This window comes from Chionomys nivalis, chromosome 6 (assembly GCF_950005125.1).
Source record: "Chionomys nivalis chromosome 6, mChiNiv1.1, whole genome shotgun sequence".
NCBI lineage: Eukaryota > Metazoa > Chordata > Mammalia > Rodentia > Cricetidae > Chionomys > Chionomys nivalis.
In genome coordinates this window covers 35,616,043-35,631,035 of record NC_080091.1, presented here as the reverse complement: position 1 = coordinate 35,631,035, position 14,993 = coordinate 35,616,043, and the positions used below count along the sequence as shown (strand labels likewise).

At 47.7% G+C, this 14,993-nt stretch overlaps 2 protein-coding genes across 3 annotated transcripts; one reads left to right on the top strand and one right to left on the bottom strand.

Moving 5' to 3' along the window:
• The first annotated feature begins 495 nt into the window (after positions 1–495).
• Positions 496–13,798, top strand: Ube2d4 (ubiquitin conjugating enzyme E2 D4 (putative)). Of its 2 annotated transcripts, XM_057771434.1 has the most exons (7): positions 496–735; positions 3,081–3,144; positions 6,619–6,650; positions 6,738–6,815; positions 8,412–8,517; positions 10,237–10,330; positions 12,625–13,796. In XM_057771434.1, exons 1-7 carry the CDS (start codon positions 712–714, stop codon positions 12,668–12,670), a joined length of 444 nt encoding a protein of 147 aa, XP_057627417.1. In that variant the 5' UTR covers positions 496–711; the 3' UTR covers positions 12,671–13,796. The 2 variants fall into 2 exon arrangements, with proteins under 2 accessions (XP_057627417.1, XP_057627416.1); XM_057771433.1 differs by lacking the exon at positions 6,619–6,650 and having other exon boundaries at positions 705–735; positions 12,625–13,798.
• On the bottom strand, positions 7,222–7,707 carry LOC130875508 (40S ribosomal protein S15-like). Its single transcript, XM_057771432.1, has one exon. The coding sequence runs from the start codon at positions 7,672–7,674 to the stop codon at positions 7,237–7,239; it is 438 nt and encodes a 145-aa protein (XP_057627415.1). The 5' UTR covers positions 7,675–7,707; the 3' UTR covers positions 7,222–7,236.
• Positions 13,799–14,993: the final 1,195 nt, after the last annotated feature.

Sequence of the window (14,993 nt, the reverse complement as noted above, 5' to 3'; positions counted from 1 at the left end):
ACAGTAACAACCTTTCTGAGTCTTTACTATAGGAGATACGTTGATACAGTGTATTTTATTGTATCCTACTTTAGTTTTAAGATGTTGGCTACAATCTATCACACCGATTTTGTGACATATTGATTAGTTTGTAACTACTCGGTCTTGGACACTCCGATGTCTTGGGGAAGGGGAAGCAGACAGAGGTTAGCTTGCGGTGTGCTCTTTCAGACTGAGTCTCAACCTCGGCAGCGCATCAAAACTTCCTAAGTACTACTGAAAATGCAGCTCTCCAGATATGTGGATGTATCTGTACTTAGCACCTACGCGTATTCAGAAAAATCTGCAACACTTCTGCCCAGCAAGCATACAAAAGCAAATGAATACTTACAGAGCTGAGAACCACTAAGCTCAGGAGTTATGTGACAGCCTGGGGAGGAGCCCAGGCGGGGGCAGAGAGCATTGCTTGTGGCACCTGCGGTGTCAGGCACGTCCCGGTGCCTAGGCCCTAGCCCAGCAGAAACCAGCGCCACAGGGCCCGGGGACGGTGACCGACTAACCGACCGTGCCGGACCAGGTTCTCAGGCGCGGGCCCGCTGCGCGAACGACAACCGCCCCACAGTGCCCCGCGGCGCGCACGCGCAGACCGCCGCTCCCAGCGTGAAGCACTGCGGCCCTGCCGGCCGCCTCAAGCAAGCCCCGCGGGGACGGCCGGGCCCGAGCAGCGGGAGCATGGCGCTGAAACGGATCCAGAAGGTAAGAGTGGCGGAAACGGGGTCCTCCCGCTGTTCCGCTCCGCGGGCTACCGCAGCGACAAGCCAGCGGCGGGGCACGCAGACAGCTGCCCCGCGCGAAGCGGAGCCACCGCCTGCTGCGCAGATTTAGGAGCTGGGTGCGCGCGCCGAGCGTGCGGCGCGCGGGGGCGGGGTCACGAGGCCGTGTCACGTGCGCGCGCAGCTGCGGGCTGGCGCTTCGGGAGGCACGGCAATGCCTCTAACAAGGTAAAACTAGTGAGGAGGAGCCGCTGAGTCTCTCGTCCTGTAGATAACAGTCTTCTGTTAATCCGTTATCCTAGAGTTTGGGAAATGCATCGCAGAAAAAGTAAAACCCAGTTCTGTTCCCTCTCACTACCCGTTACCATGTGTAAACATTTTAGCATATCTGCTTTTCGTTCTTTTCCTGATTCTGGAAAAAGAAATTGCCGTAATTCTGATTTGTTCTGATTTGGTTTGTTTTTCTTTGTTTTTCTTTGTTTTTTTGAGACAGGGTCTCTGCAGTCCTAACTGACCTGGTCGACCAGGCCAACCTTGAAGTCACAGAGTTGCCTCTACATCCCAAGAACTGGGAATAAAGGCATGCGCCACCATGCCCCGAATTACGCTGTACTTTGCGACCCACATTTTCAAATAGCATTAAAAGTTCGAATTTTCTATGCTACAAAGTAATATTTATAACTTTTTTTCAAAAAGATTTGTTTACTTTGCTGGGCAGCGGTGACGCACGCCTTTTATGCCAGCACTCTGGAGGCAGAGGCAGGTGGATCTCTGCGAGTTTAAGGCCAACCTGGTTTACAGAGCGAGTTCCAGGACATCCAGGGCTACCCAGAGAAACCCTGTCTCGAAAATAAAACAAGACAAAAAAGTTGTACTTATTTTTAGTTTATATGTATGGGTGTTTTACTTGCATAGATGAAAGTACCCACAGACGCTAGAAGAGGGCACGGTTCCTCAGAAACCGCAGTTCCATGTGGTTGTGAGGCACTTGATGCCGGTGCTGGGACTCTGGAAGAGCAGTACATACTCCTAACCACTGAAGCATCTCTCCAACCCTATAATCCTAACATTTAACAAGCATCACATAAGTGATTCTTTCCAGCAAGTGGATCCAGGGTATGTTAGTCCTATTTCTTTCCAGCAAGTGGATCCGGGGTATGTTAGTCCGATTTCTATTGGTGTGATACGCACCATAAGCAAAAGCAACTTGGGGAGGAAAGGGTTTGTTTGACCTACAGGTTAAGCAGTCCATCATCAGAGGAGCCAGGGCAGGAAACTGGAGGCAGGACCTGAAGAACAGGGCTGCTTACTGGTGTGTGCCTTCTGGCTTGCTCTGATTGCCTTCTTATGTACCCCAGGGCCGTGTACTCAGATACAGCGCCACTCACATCATCAATCAAGTAAATGACTCACAGGCTTGTCTACAGGACAGTCTGATGGAGGAATTTGCTTGATTGAGGTTCCCTCTTCCCAAAGGATCCTAGCTTGTGTCAACTTGACAAAAAAATAAATAAAAAAAAAAACTAAGCAAAACAGTTGACCCCTTGTCAACTTAATACACCAATGCATTGCTGTTCAACCATAATCTTTTTCTTTTTGTTTATCCACAAGATCTCATATTAATATCACAATATAAAACACATTTCCAACTTGGTTTTGTTTTCTGTGTACGGGTGTTTTGTCTGCATGTGTGTCTGTGCATCATATGCATGCCTGCATGGGTCCTCCCACCTCACATCATCCAGTCAAGAAAATCTCTCACAGCTATGCCCAGCTGCTTGCATTTTAATTGTTTCCAGGTATAGTCAAGTTGACCACCAAGATTGGCCATCCCACAAGGTGTCATCTGGATCGCATTTTGATCTTCCTTTGGTTCCTAGATACAAACTACTACTCACCTTGAACGCTGTTTATTTTTATTTTGTTCATATGTCTGTGTTTCTTTGTGTATGTCTATGTCATATATGTAAAGATGTTCTTGGAGGCCAGAAAAAGATGTTGGATCCCCTCGAGCTGGAGTTAGGGTAGTTATAAGTTCCTTGAAGTGAGTGCTGGGATCAGAACTCAGGTCTTCCGGAAGAGCAGCAAGTGCTCTTATCTGCTGAGCCCCCTCTCTCTCTCTCTCTCTCTCTCTCTCTCTCTCTCTCTCTCTCTCTCTCTCTCTCGTCTGTCACCATGACCTTTGACCGTTTGTATCCTCCTCTGAGAGTAGCTTCCTGCCTGACCTTCTTTCCCACCCTCTCTGAAGGCCTCTGCCTTCTGCTGGATGGCAGTGATAGAGGCAGCTCCCTAGGCCTATAGCAACCTAACTCCTGTCTTGTATCCTAGGAACTGACTGACTTACAGAGGGATCCGCCTGCTCAGTGTTCTGCAGGACCTGTAGATGATGACTGTGAGTATTTTTCCAGAAGATTCCAGAAGGCTTGTAACCAAAACCTTCAATGTTCTCAGGGCCAGACCTCATTCCCACTCTCCTTAGTTGAACAGTTCTTAGAAATCTAATTGTTTTCTTTCACGTACTTATAAACTGCTTTTTGTTAGTTTGTTCTGAAACAGTTGAGGTTGACCTGGAGTACATAACTGTAGCTCAGCTTGGCCTCAAGCTCTTAATTTTCCTGTCTTATCTCCCAGATTGCTGGAAGCATGTGCCACCTTGCCCAGTGTGGATTGCTTTTCTTTTCATTTGTTCCTTTTGTTTGCTTGTTTGTTGTTTTGTTGTTTTTGAAGCTCAAGGACATTTTCCATTGTATTATAATTTAGGAACAGTAACAACAGGACAGGCAAACTGTAAATTCTACCAATTGCCAGGAGGAAAGAGACAGAGCAGAGAAACAGTTACCTATTAAGTTAGAGTTCGTGAAAGGCGTGTTGCGCAATGGAGCTCAGCCTCTCTGAAGCTGGGGACTGGGTTCTCCAGAGACCTGGTGAAAAAGTCCAGAAAAGAGGCAGCTCGAGCATGCTTAGGATTTTGGCTAGTATCAATAAATAAATAAATAAGTAGGAAGGGAAGAATGGAAAAGTTCCAGAATTCAATAAAGTGGGCAGACTAAACAGTGAAGATCTGCAAGCTCCTGCCTGAAGTGCTTTTTCAGTGGGGATCCTGAGCTCACCTCAGGGTGATTGGTCAGGTTACATTCCAGATGGAGCCTGAACTGTCGGAAATCATTCTCTACTGAGTCAGAAGGAAGACAGGTTGTCCCAGATCAGACATGGGATACTGTGCAAATGGCACACAGCTAGCTGAAGAGGACTGGACCTGTGAGCATGCTGGCGGAGGACTGACAGGGCATGGCAGCTGCTGTGCCTCCATCAAGAGAAGACAATGTGAATAGCTGTTGTCCCACCTCTGCGCTTCTTCACAGGAGACTGGAGAAGCAGCTCTAGCCAGACCTCTGCCACCTCACAGCAGGCTGGTTGTGGGCTGTTGGGTCTCTGGACAGTCCTCCACACTGTACAAGGATGGCACAGTGACAGGAGAACCGTGTGAGGAAGGGTGGATCTTCACACACACACGGCAAGGACATGAAGAGCGGGGTCTAATCCAAGGGAACAAGCCACGGCAGCTAATCTGGACTGAATCACTATAGGAACAAACCTCAGCCTTGCCTGTGAGGAATCTAGATTAGTTTAGGTGAAGACATCCACACTAAATGTGGCTGGCACCATTCCACGGGGAGTCCCAGAATAGATCAGAAGAAAGCTAGCTAAGCATCAGCATCCTTTCTGTGCTTCCTGACTGTAGAGGCTGTGGTCAGCTTCTGGAGCTCCTACTACCGTGCCTTCTCTGCCATGCTGGACTGTACCCCAGAACTGTGAACTAGAGTAAACCCCTCCCTCCCTCCTTAGGTTGCTTTGGTCAGGTATTCCATTGTAGCAATAAGGACAGTAGCTAATACAGGCCCAATGCCTATCAGGTGATTGAATAGATAAAGTGTGACCCCAGTTTGATTTCTAGCACTCACATGATAGCTCACTACCATCCCTAACTCCAAGTCCAGCCCTATTCTGGACTCTGCAGGCACCAGGCACGCACATGGTACTTATACATACTTGCAGGCAAAACATTCATACAGAAAATAAAAGTAAAGCTTACAAAAAAAAACATTAATGCATATAATGCCACTGGGTTATACATTTAAAAGCTGAATAAATGGCTAGGCATAGTGACTCAGCAGGTAAAGGTGTTTGCTGCTAACGTCTGAGTCAAATCCCCAGAACTCACAGATGAAAGGAAGGGACTCCTCCATTCATTTTCTGACCTCTGTGTGTGTGCTGTGGCACCACACACACCATCAAAATCATTTAAAATTGCTTTAAAGAAGTGATATTTTTATTAGCTCAGGCAACTGTAAGTAAGCATTTGATTGAAATACTAAGGAAGATCTGTGAGCTGCTTGGCTGCCTTTCTGCAGCCAAGGGGTTTCGGAAGCTTCTCCTTAGTCTTTGTGTTCTAAACATTAGTGTTGTCTCTGTCCTGCTGACACGGACTGAGCTGATACAGTATTTGAACAGGTGAAGGAAAACCAGGACAAGCCCAGGCCTTAACCCTGCTCCTATTTTTGTACCTGTCATGAATTTATTATGAGATGAGTCCTCTTGAGATAAAGACCTCTAAAGCCTCAGAAGGCCACCCATGAGTGAAAAGAAGGCTCCTGGCTTCCGCAGAGGCTCTGGAGTCCATTGCCCTGAGGGACTCCAGGATCTTCGATGTGGCTATTTGGAGCCTTCAGAGGAGCTGCTCTGGAATCAGGCAGAGCAGGGAAGACAACCCAAGACGCTGGAGAGAACAGAAGGTTTGATAAAAAGTCTGGTTGCTGAAGGGCAGGAACTGGAGAAGAACAGGAAAGCTTCATCTTGATTAGTCATCAAGTCCTCAGAACACTGCCTGGGTCACTGAGTGAGATGATGTGTGTGACCAAGGGGCCCCACAGCCTGAAAGAGAGCTTCAAAATGAATCAAGGGGAAAACTGGGGAGCAGAGAAGGCTTGTCAGCAGCAACATATAGAGTGGCGGGAGACTAGCTGAGGCATAATTCTGTGCAGAGAAAGTTGTAGTTCTACCTGTGTAGTAAATGAGTCACAGGGCTGGAGTGGTTAAGAACACTGGCTGCTCTTTCAGAGAGCCTGATTTTAGTTTCCAGCCCCATGTGCATCCACAACTCTCTTCAGCTGCAGTTCCAGGAATCCCACGCTGTTACAGCCTTCTCAGTACCAGGCACATGTGTGGTACACATACATACATTCAGGCAAAATACCCACACACATCAAATAAAAGTAAATCTTGAAAAAAAGAAAAGAGCCGGGCGGTGGTGGCGCACGCCTTTAATCCCAGCACTTGGGAGGCAGAGGCAGGCGGATCTCTGTGAGTTCGAGACCAGCCTGGTCTACAGAGCTAGTTCCAGGACAGGCTCCAAAACCGCAGAGAAACCCTGTCTCGAAAAACCAAAAAAAAAAAAAAAAAAAAAAAGAAAAAAAGAAAAGAATTGTTCTTAACCAAAAAAGACGTGTGAGCTATTAAAACTAGTTCTCTGAGAGCTGCTCATCAGCCGTGTCATGGCGAAGTCTCGCTAACAGCTCGCACTGCCGCGCTGGTAAGCGCTCCTGCTGGCCATAGCTGTGTCTAGGAAATCAGTTTGCATCTGTGTCACTTTAGTACCTTGAACCCTGGCGACAGTAACTTCCGGGGATCCCTGGGAGTCCTTGTGAGCCCTGGAGCTTGAGGGTGCTTTTCAAAGCCCCAAACTTGTGTCAGAAATGAAGCGGTTCTGTGTGGGCCTTGTGCCCTGAGCTTGGTGGCACCTTCTCAGTAGAACAGACCCCCTGGGCTGAGGAGTCCCTTACATGGCCATCTCTCTTTTGTGTTGTAGTGTTCCACTGGCAGGCGAGCATCATGGGCCCGGTAGGTAAAGCTGCATGCACAACTCCAGCTTGTTCTTGTACGTCAGTTTCCTGCAGGCACTGATTGTTTCCTGTCTCATCCTTCCAGAATGACAGTCCTTACCAAGGAGGTGTTTTTTTCCTGACCATCCACTTCCCTACAGATTATCCTTTCAAGCCCCCAAAGGTGAGGCTGCTCCCAACTCCCATAACGTTTTTATGAAAGGACAGCTCACGATGACATTCTGTGTCACAAGTAGAGAGCTGTATGTGTACCTTCTCCTGATGCTCTGCTGTTCCAAACAATGGCTATAACCTGCTGGAACATTAAACTGCAGATATTCATGATTAGTCCTTGTCTTATGGTCTCTCTTGCTGTGATAAAACGCCAATCATCTCGGAGAAGAAAGGGTTTATTTCGTCTTATGACTCTTAGGTCACACTCCATCACTAAGGGAAGACACTCAAGCAGGAACCTGGAGACAGGGCCCTGTGTAGAGACTGGAGGGATGCTGCTTACTCCTGGCTTCTCATGGTTTACTCAGCTTATTTTCTTTCTTTTTTTTTTTTTTTTTTTTTGACTGAGCATGAGTCTTTATTGGCCACAGCTACTTGAGGGGGATGAAGCGGGAGGAGTGGGTGGCACCAATGCCTGGCCGGCCGTGCTTCACAGGCTTGTGGGTGATGGAGAACTCGCCCAGGTAGTGGCCGATCATCTCCAGCTTGATCTCCACCTGGTTGAAGGTCTTGCCGTTGTACACGCCCACCATGCTCCCCACCATCTCGGGCAGGATGATCATGTCCCGCAGGTGGGTCTTCACCACCTCGGGCTTCTCCATGGGCGGCGCCTCCTTCTTGGCCTTTCTCAGGCGCTTGAGCAGCGAGTGCTGCTTCCGCCGCAGGCCGCGGTTGAGGCGTCGCCTCTGCCGGGCGCTGTAGAGCTGCATCAGCTGCTCATAGGACATGTCCAGCAGCTGGTCCAGATCCACGCCGCGGTAGGTGAACTTGCGGAAGGTCCGCTTCTTCTTCTGCTCCACTTCGGCCATCTTGGCGGCGACTCCTCAGCTTATTTTCTTACACAGCCCAGGGCCACCTGCTCAGGGGTGGCATCACCCACAGTGAACTAGGTCTTCCTACACCAATCATTGATGGAGAAAATGCCCTACAGCTGGGCAGTGGTGGCACTCGCCTTTAATCCCAACACTCAGGAGCCAAGGTAGGGGGAGAGGGTGTCTGAGTTCAAGGCCAGCATGATTTACAGAGTGAGTTCCAGGACATCCAGAGCTACATAGTAACACCCTTTTTTTTTTTCTTTTCTTTTTTTGTTTTTTCGAGACAGGGTTTCTCTGTAGCTTTGGAGCCTGTCCTGGAACTCACTCTGTAGACCAAGCTGGCCTCAAATTCACAGAGATCCACCTGCCTCTGCCTGCTGAGTGCTGGGATTAATGGCGTGCACAACCACTGCCCTGCTATGGCTGTTTCTTATGATGACTGTTGCTCATCATAAACATAATTAAAGTTGGTTTTTGTGCAGATATTTGGGCTTTGGGTTCTTTCCACCACCCTGCTTGTTATTCTTCACAGCACAGTGCATAGGGAAGTTGGCATCAGTTCCCCATGTTCAAAATGAGAATCCAGCAAGAAATGGTTTGGGGTACTTCTCTTAGAGCGGCCTGCCTTTGCCCCCTTAGGAGCTGGGATGGGTGCACTGCCGAAAGCTCTTCACTTGGATTCTTTTCCAGATCTCCTTTGGCTTATCTGACTTGGTGTCTTATTTTTACAGGTTGCTTTCACTACCAAAATCTATCACCCTAACATAAACAGCAATGGCAGCATCTGCCTGGACATCCTGAGGTCACAGTGGTCCCCAGCATTGACTGTGTCCAAAGGTAGAGACACTGACATGTACTCAGCATGCCTGTCTCATGTACTTTTACCCCTTTGCTGACTAGTGTACATGGAAACGCAGGAAGGACAGACGACTTCCCCAGTTCACAGAGTCCTGCCCAGTTCTGTGCCACCTCATTCTCCACCCTGTAAGGAGATGGCATATAAAACACCGGTACCTGTGCCCTAGTGGTTCTCAGCAGTCAGTTGCTGTGTGATGTTCAAAACAGCCAAGTGGGTACAAGAAGACAACTCGACTTGCATTTTTCACCCAAAAGTCAAAAGACAAATATTAAACTTTTCTCTTCCTTCATTCATTCGTCCAAGGAGGACCAACACAGACTGAGTCATCTCTGAAAGGACAGATACAGGACCTGATCTCAAGAGTCTGTGAAGAAATTTTCCTTTCCCAAAACAAGTGATAATGAGCATGTTGTGAATGAGATTAAGAATTCAGTTTAACCGGGCATGGTGGCATATACCTCTAGTCCCAGCACTTGGGAGGCAGAGGCAAGCAGATCCCTGTGAGTTCAAGGCCAGCCTGTCCTATAGGACAGCTAGGACAACACAGTGAAATCCTCTCTCAAAAAAAAAAAAGCAAAAAAATAAAAATAAAAACAATCCAATATAAACCATGCTATAGAACTATAGGTACTTCTGAACTAAGATTGGGTATGGGTAGGTGGTACAATAAGCCAGATGAGTGGGACATAGGCAAAGCAAATGGCTGCTTTGGACATTGGGAGAGGCTCCAAACTGTGTGGGACAACTGGCAGGACAGGCTTTAGATGCTAAAAAAAAAAAGCCTGCAGAGATGGATATGGTAAATTCAGGACAGAGCCACTACCTCTGTGCTGTGCAGGGTCACAGTGGACTCTGTCAGACTGACACATCTAGGATACAGGCCAACATTCTGCCAAAATGGCTCTTCTCTGGGTTGTTCCTCAGGTAGACAGCCTTATCCCACTGTCCAGGAAAGTCAGGGGCCACCATCAGAGTCAGAAAAGAAGGTGAAAAGGAGAACAGCAGCAAGGGGCTCTTACAAAGGGCAGGCAGCCTGAGTGATGTGGAGGGAGCTCACAGCCCTCAAGTGGCAGACTTTTGGAACAGTAGAAGAATTGAGTCTCTTCACAAAAGGAGACCCACTCTTCCCATCAGTAGGAAACTGTTGTCAGGACTTTGGACTCGATAAAGTCAGTTTGTTTTGAGTCATGGTGGATTTAGGGCAAAGCACAAATACAGTTCTCAAAGTTTTATCTGCTCCTTAGCAGGCCCTGGTAAATAACTTCTTTCTGCAAGGCCTTTGACAGGAAGGTGTATTGACTTTGCAGTCCTGGTTCAGAGTCTCAGTCTAGCTTCAAGATTCTGAATTCCTGTCTTCCTACCACTAGACAAAGACATCTGGAGCACTGTCAGTGTGTGGGATGGGCACAGATGAGGGTTTGGGGAGAGTAAGAACTAAGACCTCAGGGGCTTCTGTGAAGTAGGGAGGTAAAGTCCCAGACCACAGGGGAAGGCGGTGTCCTAGAACAGTGTGCTGGAACTACCCTGCGATATGCAGCATGTTGGTAATTTAACAGCAAATAGTATCATGAGTTGAACAGAATCATCAAATCGGAGCGCTGCGGGAAACAGAAAGTGCAGTTCAGGAGGTTCACTGGACCCACACGTGATCCACAGGCCCATGGCCCCCGCTGACTGATGCTTTCTTTTCTTCCTAGTTCTCTTGTCCATCTGTTCTCTTCTCTGCGACCCTAACCCTGATGACCCACTGGTGCCAGAAACAGCCCACACCTACAAGGCCGACAGAGAGAAGTATGCGTCCTCTTTGGGTTGGCTTTGTGTGCAGACATTTTCCTCCCAAGCCAAGCCCATATATGCAGTAGGTGTGCCGTGGGCTTAGCCTCCTGGCTCTTCCTAACACATCCTTTGGCTCAGAGGAGGGAGAAGAGATAAAAGCACTTTGCCCTTCCAGATAACTTATCAACTGTCATTGCTGAATCCTAAAATATTGTCAAGCCCTGACCTGAGGACAGCTAAGTCAGTGGTCACTCAACAAAGGACCCAAAAGAATATGACAAGGAAATTCTGGATTAAATTACAAGGTTTATGACATAAAATAAGGGGGTTGTCTTCTTGGAAACCCCCAGAATGAGGTTGAAGCCAGTCAGGGTGGGCAGCACTGCCAAGGTTAGCTTGCTGTGAAGATTGGAAGTCCAGAGTGTGTAACTGCACTATTAGCACACCTGCCCTCTCTGCCAGCTGTTTCCACACCAGGTAGACCCAGGACTGTAGGGCTCCCCTCCTTGGCCAGGTACAGCCTTACGCTAGAGCACATGCAGTCTCTGAGCAGGGGTCAAGGGTGCCAGAGCCCAAGCAGCAGACCTACTGATGGCACAGCCCACTGTGTGGCGCTAGATCCAGACTTTTTTCTTCTTTTTAGATTTTATTTATATGTGTGTGGGTATTTTGCCTATGTGCATGTCTGCACCATGTGCATATGTGGTGCCAGCAGAGGCAAGAAGAGGACATTGACTCCCCTGGGACGGAGTTACACAGGGTTGTGAGCTGCCATGGGGTACTGGGAATTGAACTTGGGTCCTCTAGAAAGAGCAGCCAGTGCTCTTTGTTGTTGTTTGTTTGTTTGTCTGGTTTGGGTTTATTTTTGGGGGAGAGGGTTTCAATTCCCAGCACCCACATGGCAGCTCACAACTGTCTGTAACTCCAGTTCCAGAGGATCTGGCATCCTCACACAAGACATGCAGGCAAAACATCAACACACATGAAATAAACTAACTTTTAAAAGAGCAAAAAAGAAAAAAAAAAAACTTGGCAGTGGTGGTGCATGCCTTTAACCTTAGCACTAGGGAGGCAGAGGCAGGTGGATCTGAGTTTAAGGCTAGCCTGGTCTACAGAGTGAGTTCAGTACAGTCAGGGCTACATAAAGAAACCTTGTCTCAAAAAAAAAAAAAAAAAACAAACAAAAACAAAAACAAAAAAAAACACCCAAAAGATTATTAAGTCTTTTTAATTCATCAGTTACTTTTGTCTGAAGAGATTAGGATAAAAAAAGATTTTTTTTCAAGCCTTTTTTCTTGAGGCATTCATTCATTCTTTCATTCATTTGGTTTTTTAAGCAGGGTTTCTCTGTGTAACAGCCCTAGCTGTTACAGTAACTAACTCTGTAGACCAGGCCTCGAACTCACAGAGATCCACCTGCCTCTGCCTCCCAAGTGCTAGAATTAAAGGTGCATGCCACCACTGCCCGGCTTCTTGAGGCTTTTATAAATCTGATTTCCTTAGTGAAGTTTCCCAGTACCAAATTCAATGAATTTGAATTGACTGGATTTTAAAGTTTTTGCTTGTTTGTTTTGGTGATGGTGATACAGGGTCTCACTGAGTAACCCTGTCTGGCCTTGATCACAGAAATCCACCTTCCTCTGCCTCTTGAGTGCTAGGATAGTAGTGCACCACCATGCCCAGCTTAAACTGTATTTATTTTAATGTTTGGTGTGAGCTGCTTTCACATTTTTAATTTACTATTGTATGTATGGCATCAGTTCTCATTGCAGTACGAAGCTAAGTGCAGAGACCTACAGAGCCCCGACTAGGTACCAGGTGTGGCCTGGGAGTTTACACAGGGCCATCCAGGTCTCTCCGCAGCCCCACAAAGCAGACGATGTTTTATGTTTCAAGGTAAACAGTCAAGGGATGTGATAAGCCATTCACAGAGAGGTGACTCAGCTACAAAAGGTCATGTGGATTCAGACTATGCCAGCATTCTGGAGTTTGTGTGCCAGGCAGCCTGGAATATTCCAAGCTGAACTCCTTCCACATCTTTCATTCATACTGAAGGGCATGGGAGAGAAAAGATTAGGTTTGCATTACTGCAAACCACCACAGGTAGTTATGGAGGAGCAACAGGAAACACCATGCTAACGGGTTATACCCATAACCGGAGTCCTGCTCCAGAGAAAGCCTTTATTTCGCTCATCCATCAGTCCCAGATGCCTGACAAGTGGCAGCTTTACCCCCTCATGTGCTCTACTCCACATTGAAAGGATAACATTTCAAGTGAGGGTGTCGCTCCATCTGATTTTGTCTTCCAGATACAACAGACTAGCAAGAGAGTGGACACAGAAATATGCTATGTAAGTGCCTTGAAGGCTCCATGGGAGACACTGTCCAAGAGAAGCTTGCCAGGCAGAGTGGCCTTCCTGTGAAGCTCTGAGCTATTGGCTAAGGCACTCACAGAACATCCTCCGTGCACACGCGTGTTGGCCACTCACTTCCTCTGGCTGCAGCATGTTGGTGGTGCCACTTTCACCATTGTGGCCTTGACAGTATCACACCTTTGATGCCAAATCAGCAACCATCCTTATGATCTACAGTCTTCCTGGTTACTGCTTGTCTCTGGGGAATCAAGCCATGCATGCCTCCCCTACTTGTCCTCAAATGGTGCCACTAGTCACTATGGAACTACACAGGGGCCCAGTCTGTTCCCTAACCACATGACCTTTGCCTTTAGAACACAGTGCTGTCCTGAGGGCCCAGGGCAGAGTAGGCTTCCCTGACACTCTGTCTGCCACAGAACCATGTCCTCAGGAGCTCCTGGGAACTGGAAGAGCAATCCGTGAGAGAGCTTCTGTTGTCTTCCACCTCCGCCCTCTGTAGTGCTATATGCTGCATTCCTCTCCTCACACCCGCAGCAAGTGGGAAACATCAGGATGTATAAAACATGTAACACCCCAGAAGGAGGATGACGTCAGACAGTGAGGTGGGGTTAAGCTTTTGTATGTGGTGAGGCTTTCCCCACTCTTCTCCCACTGGGAACTTAACATGAAGTTCAAGCATAAGACGTTCACAGACTAGAACACGTGGAAGGAAAGGAACTTCAAATGCAAATAAAAATGAAATTCCTTCAGAACTATGACAATTGGCATTTTTTTCTCCTTTCAGACAGAATTAGCAGGTTCTCCAGAGATCTGAGTAGGCCTTAAGTGCTTGGCTTCCTCTGTGGGCTTTCTGGTGGAGTAAGGTTTGCTCTTAAGAGTACAGGGCTCTGAGATTAGTTACCTAGGAAAAAGCAAGAGCGAGCACATCGTGTATGTGAAATGTGTTTCTGAAGACAGTTTTGCTACGTAGCTCAAGCTGGTCTTGAATTGTGGTTCCTCCTGTCTCAGTCTTCTGAAAGTTGGGCTTACTAGCATATGCCACCACATCTGGCTAGGAAAGAAACTTCTAGAAAGGATTACAAAGAGAGAAGAGATCTAAGGAGTTTCTTTAGAGGGCTCTTTGGTTTGTTTTTTTTTGTAGATGAGCTCTCACAATATAGTCCAGACTACCCTAAAACTAGAGATCATTTGCCCTGGTCTAAGCACTGCAAGATAACAGGTGTATCCAGGACACCTAGTCTTCTGAATTGGTTATAAAGCTGGTCTATTCCCAGACAGTAATGGTTGGTGAATCAGAACAGGGAGAGATGAGAAAAACTATGCCATCCCAAACCAGGTGAGGCCTATGAGGGCAAGGAAGAAGTCTGCTGACCTAACACTTGAGGATCTGTTGCGGGAGGTCCTTCCGCTCCTCCAGCCAATAGCCGCCAAGATACCAGCCCATTGGGGCGTGGTATCTTTCCCTTTAAAAAAAGCGGCCACTTCCCTCCTCTCTCTCTTTACTTCCTGCTCCGGTTCCGGCGACTAGACTTCTTCCTAATTGCGTGCGTAGAGGGCTGTTGTCTGGGACGGTGATTTGTAAGTTTATTCCCTTTTAAATAAATACCACCCTATTAATCACAATTCCAAACTGGTGTGGGATTGTTTATGACTTGCGCCTTCATCTGGCGCCCAACGTTTGGTTTTAGAACCCCTCCTTCCCCCGCTCGGCTGCCGGCCGCCAGTTCGGCCGGCCGCGGCCTGTGCCTTGCGGCCTGTGCCTTGTGCGTGGAGCCAGCAGTTTAACATAAATCATCACGCAGTGGCTTTTCTTGCTGCAGTTCTTTATATTTTCCCTTTAGACACCTCAGATTGACTTCAAGTCCCCACGCAGCCTATCGTTTGCCTCGCTACGTGGATTTAAATTCCACAGGCCCGCGTAGTCTCTGCCCACGTGGTTTGCTCTTTTCTGAATCGTTTTCAAATCTCCCTTGCAAGCGCAGCTCTTAAGCGGAGCGAACCAGAGCACGCGGTTACCGGTTGCGGAAAGCTGCAACCCCTTGGGACGACACTGTCACGTGGAGGCATACACGGCTTCCGGGTTACTCTTCTCTACCCCTGGATTCTGGGTTTATGGTTCCGTGTACGGAATTGATTTAATTACATTTACTTTGTTGAGCAACTTGCATTTCCCAGTTTTTAACAAATACTAGGCGGACACTGAAACAGGACCCCGTTTTCGTCGCGACTTGGGAACAGCGCCACCTGCTGGATAATAGGTAATATGGCAGTTTTCGTTTCCAACATGAATTTTACTATTTTGA

Coding starts and splice junctions, on each gene's coding strand:
- Ube2d4 (XM_057771434.1), top strand. CDS start 712: ATGGCGCTGAAACGGATCCAGAAG. Junction 736..3,080: donor CGCTGAAACGGATCCAGAAG/GTAAGAGTGGCG, acceptor CTTGTATCCTAG/GAACTGACTGACTTACAGAG. Junction 6,651..6,737: donor AGGCGAGCATCATGGGCCCG/GTAGGTAAAGCT, acceptor TCATCCTTCCAG/AATGACAGTCCTTACCAAGG.
- LOC130875508 (XM_057771432.1), bottom strand. CDS start 7,674: ATGGCCGAAGTGGAGCAGAAGAAGAAGCGGACCTTCCGCAAGTTCACC.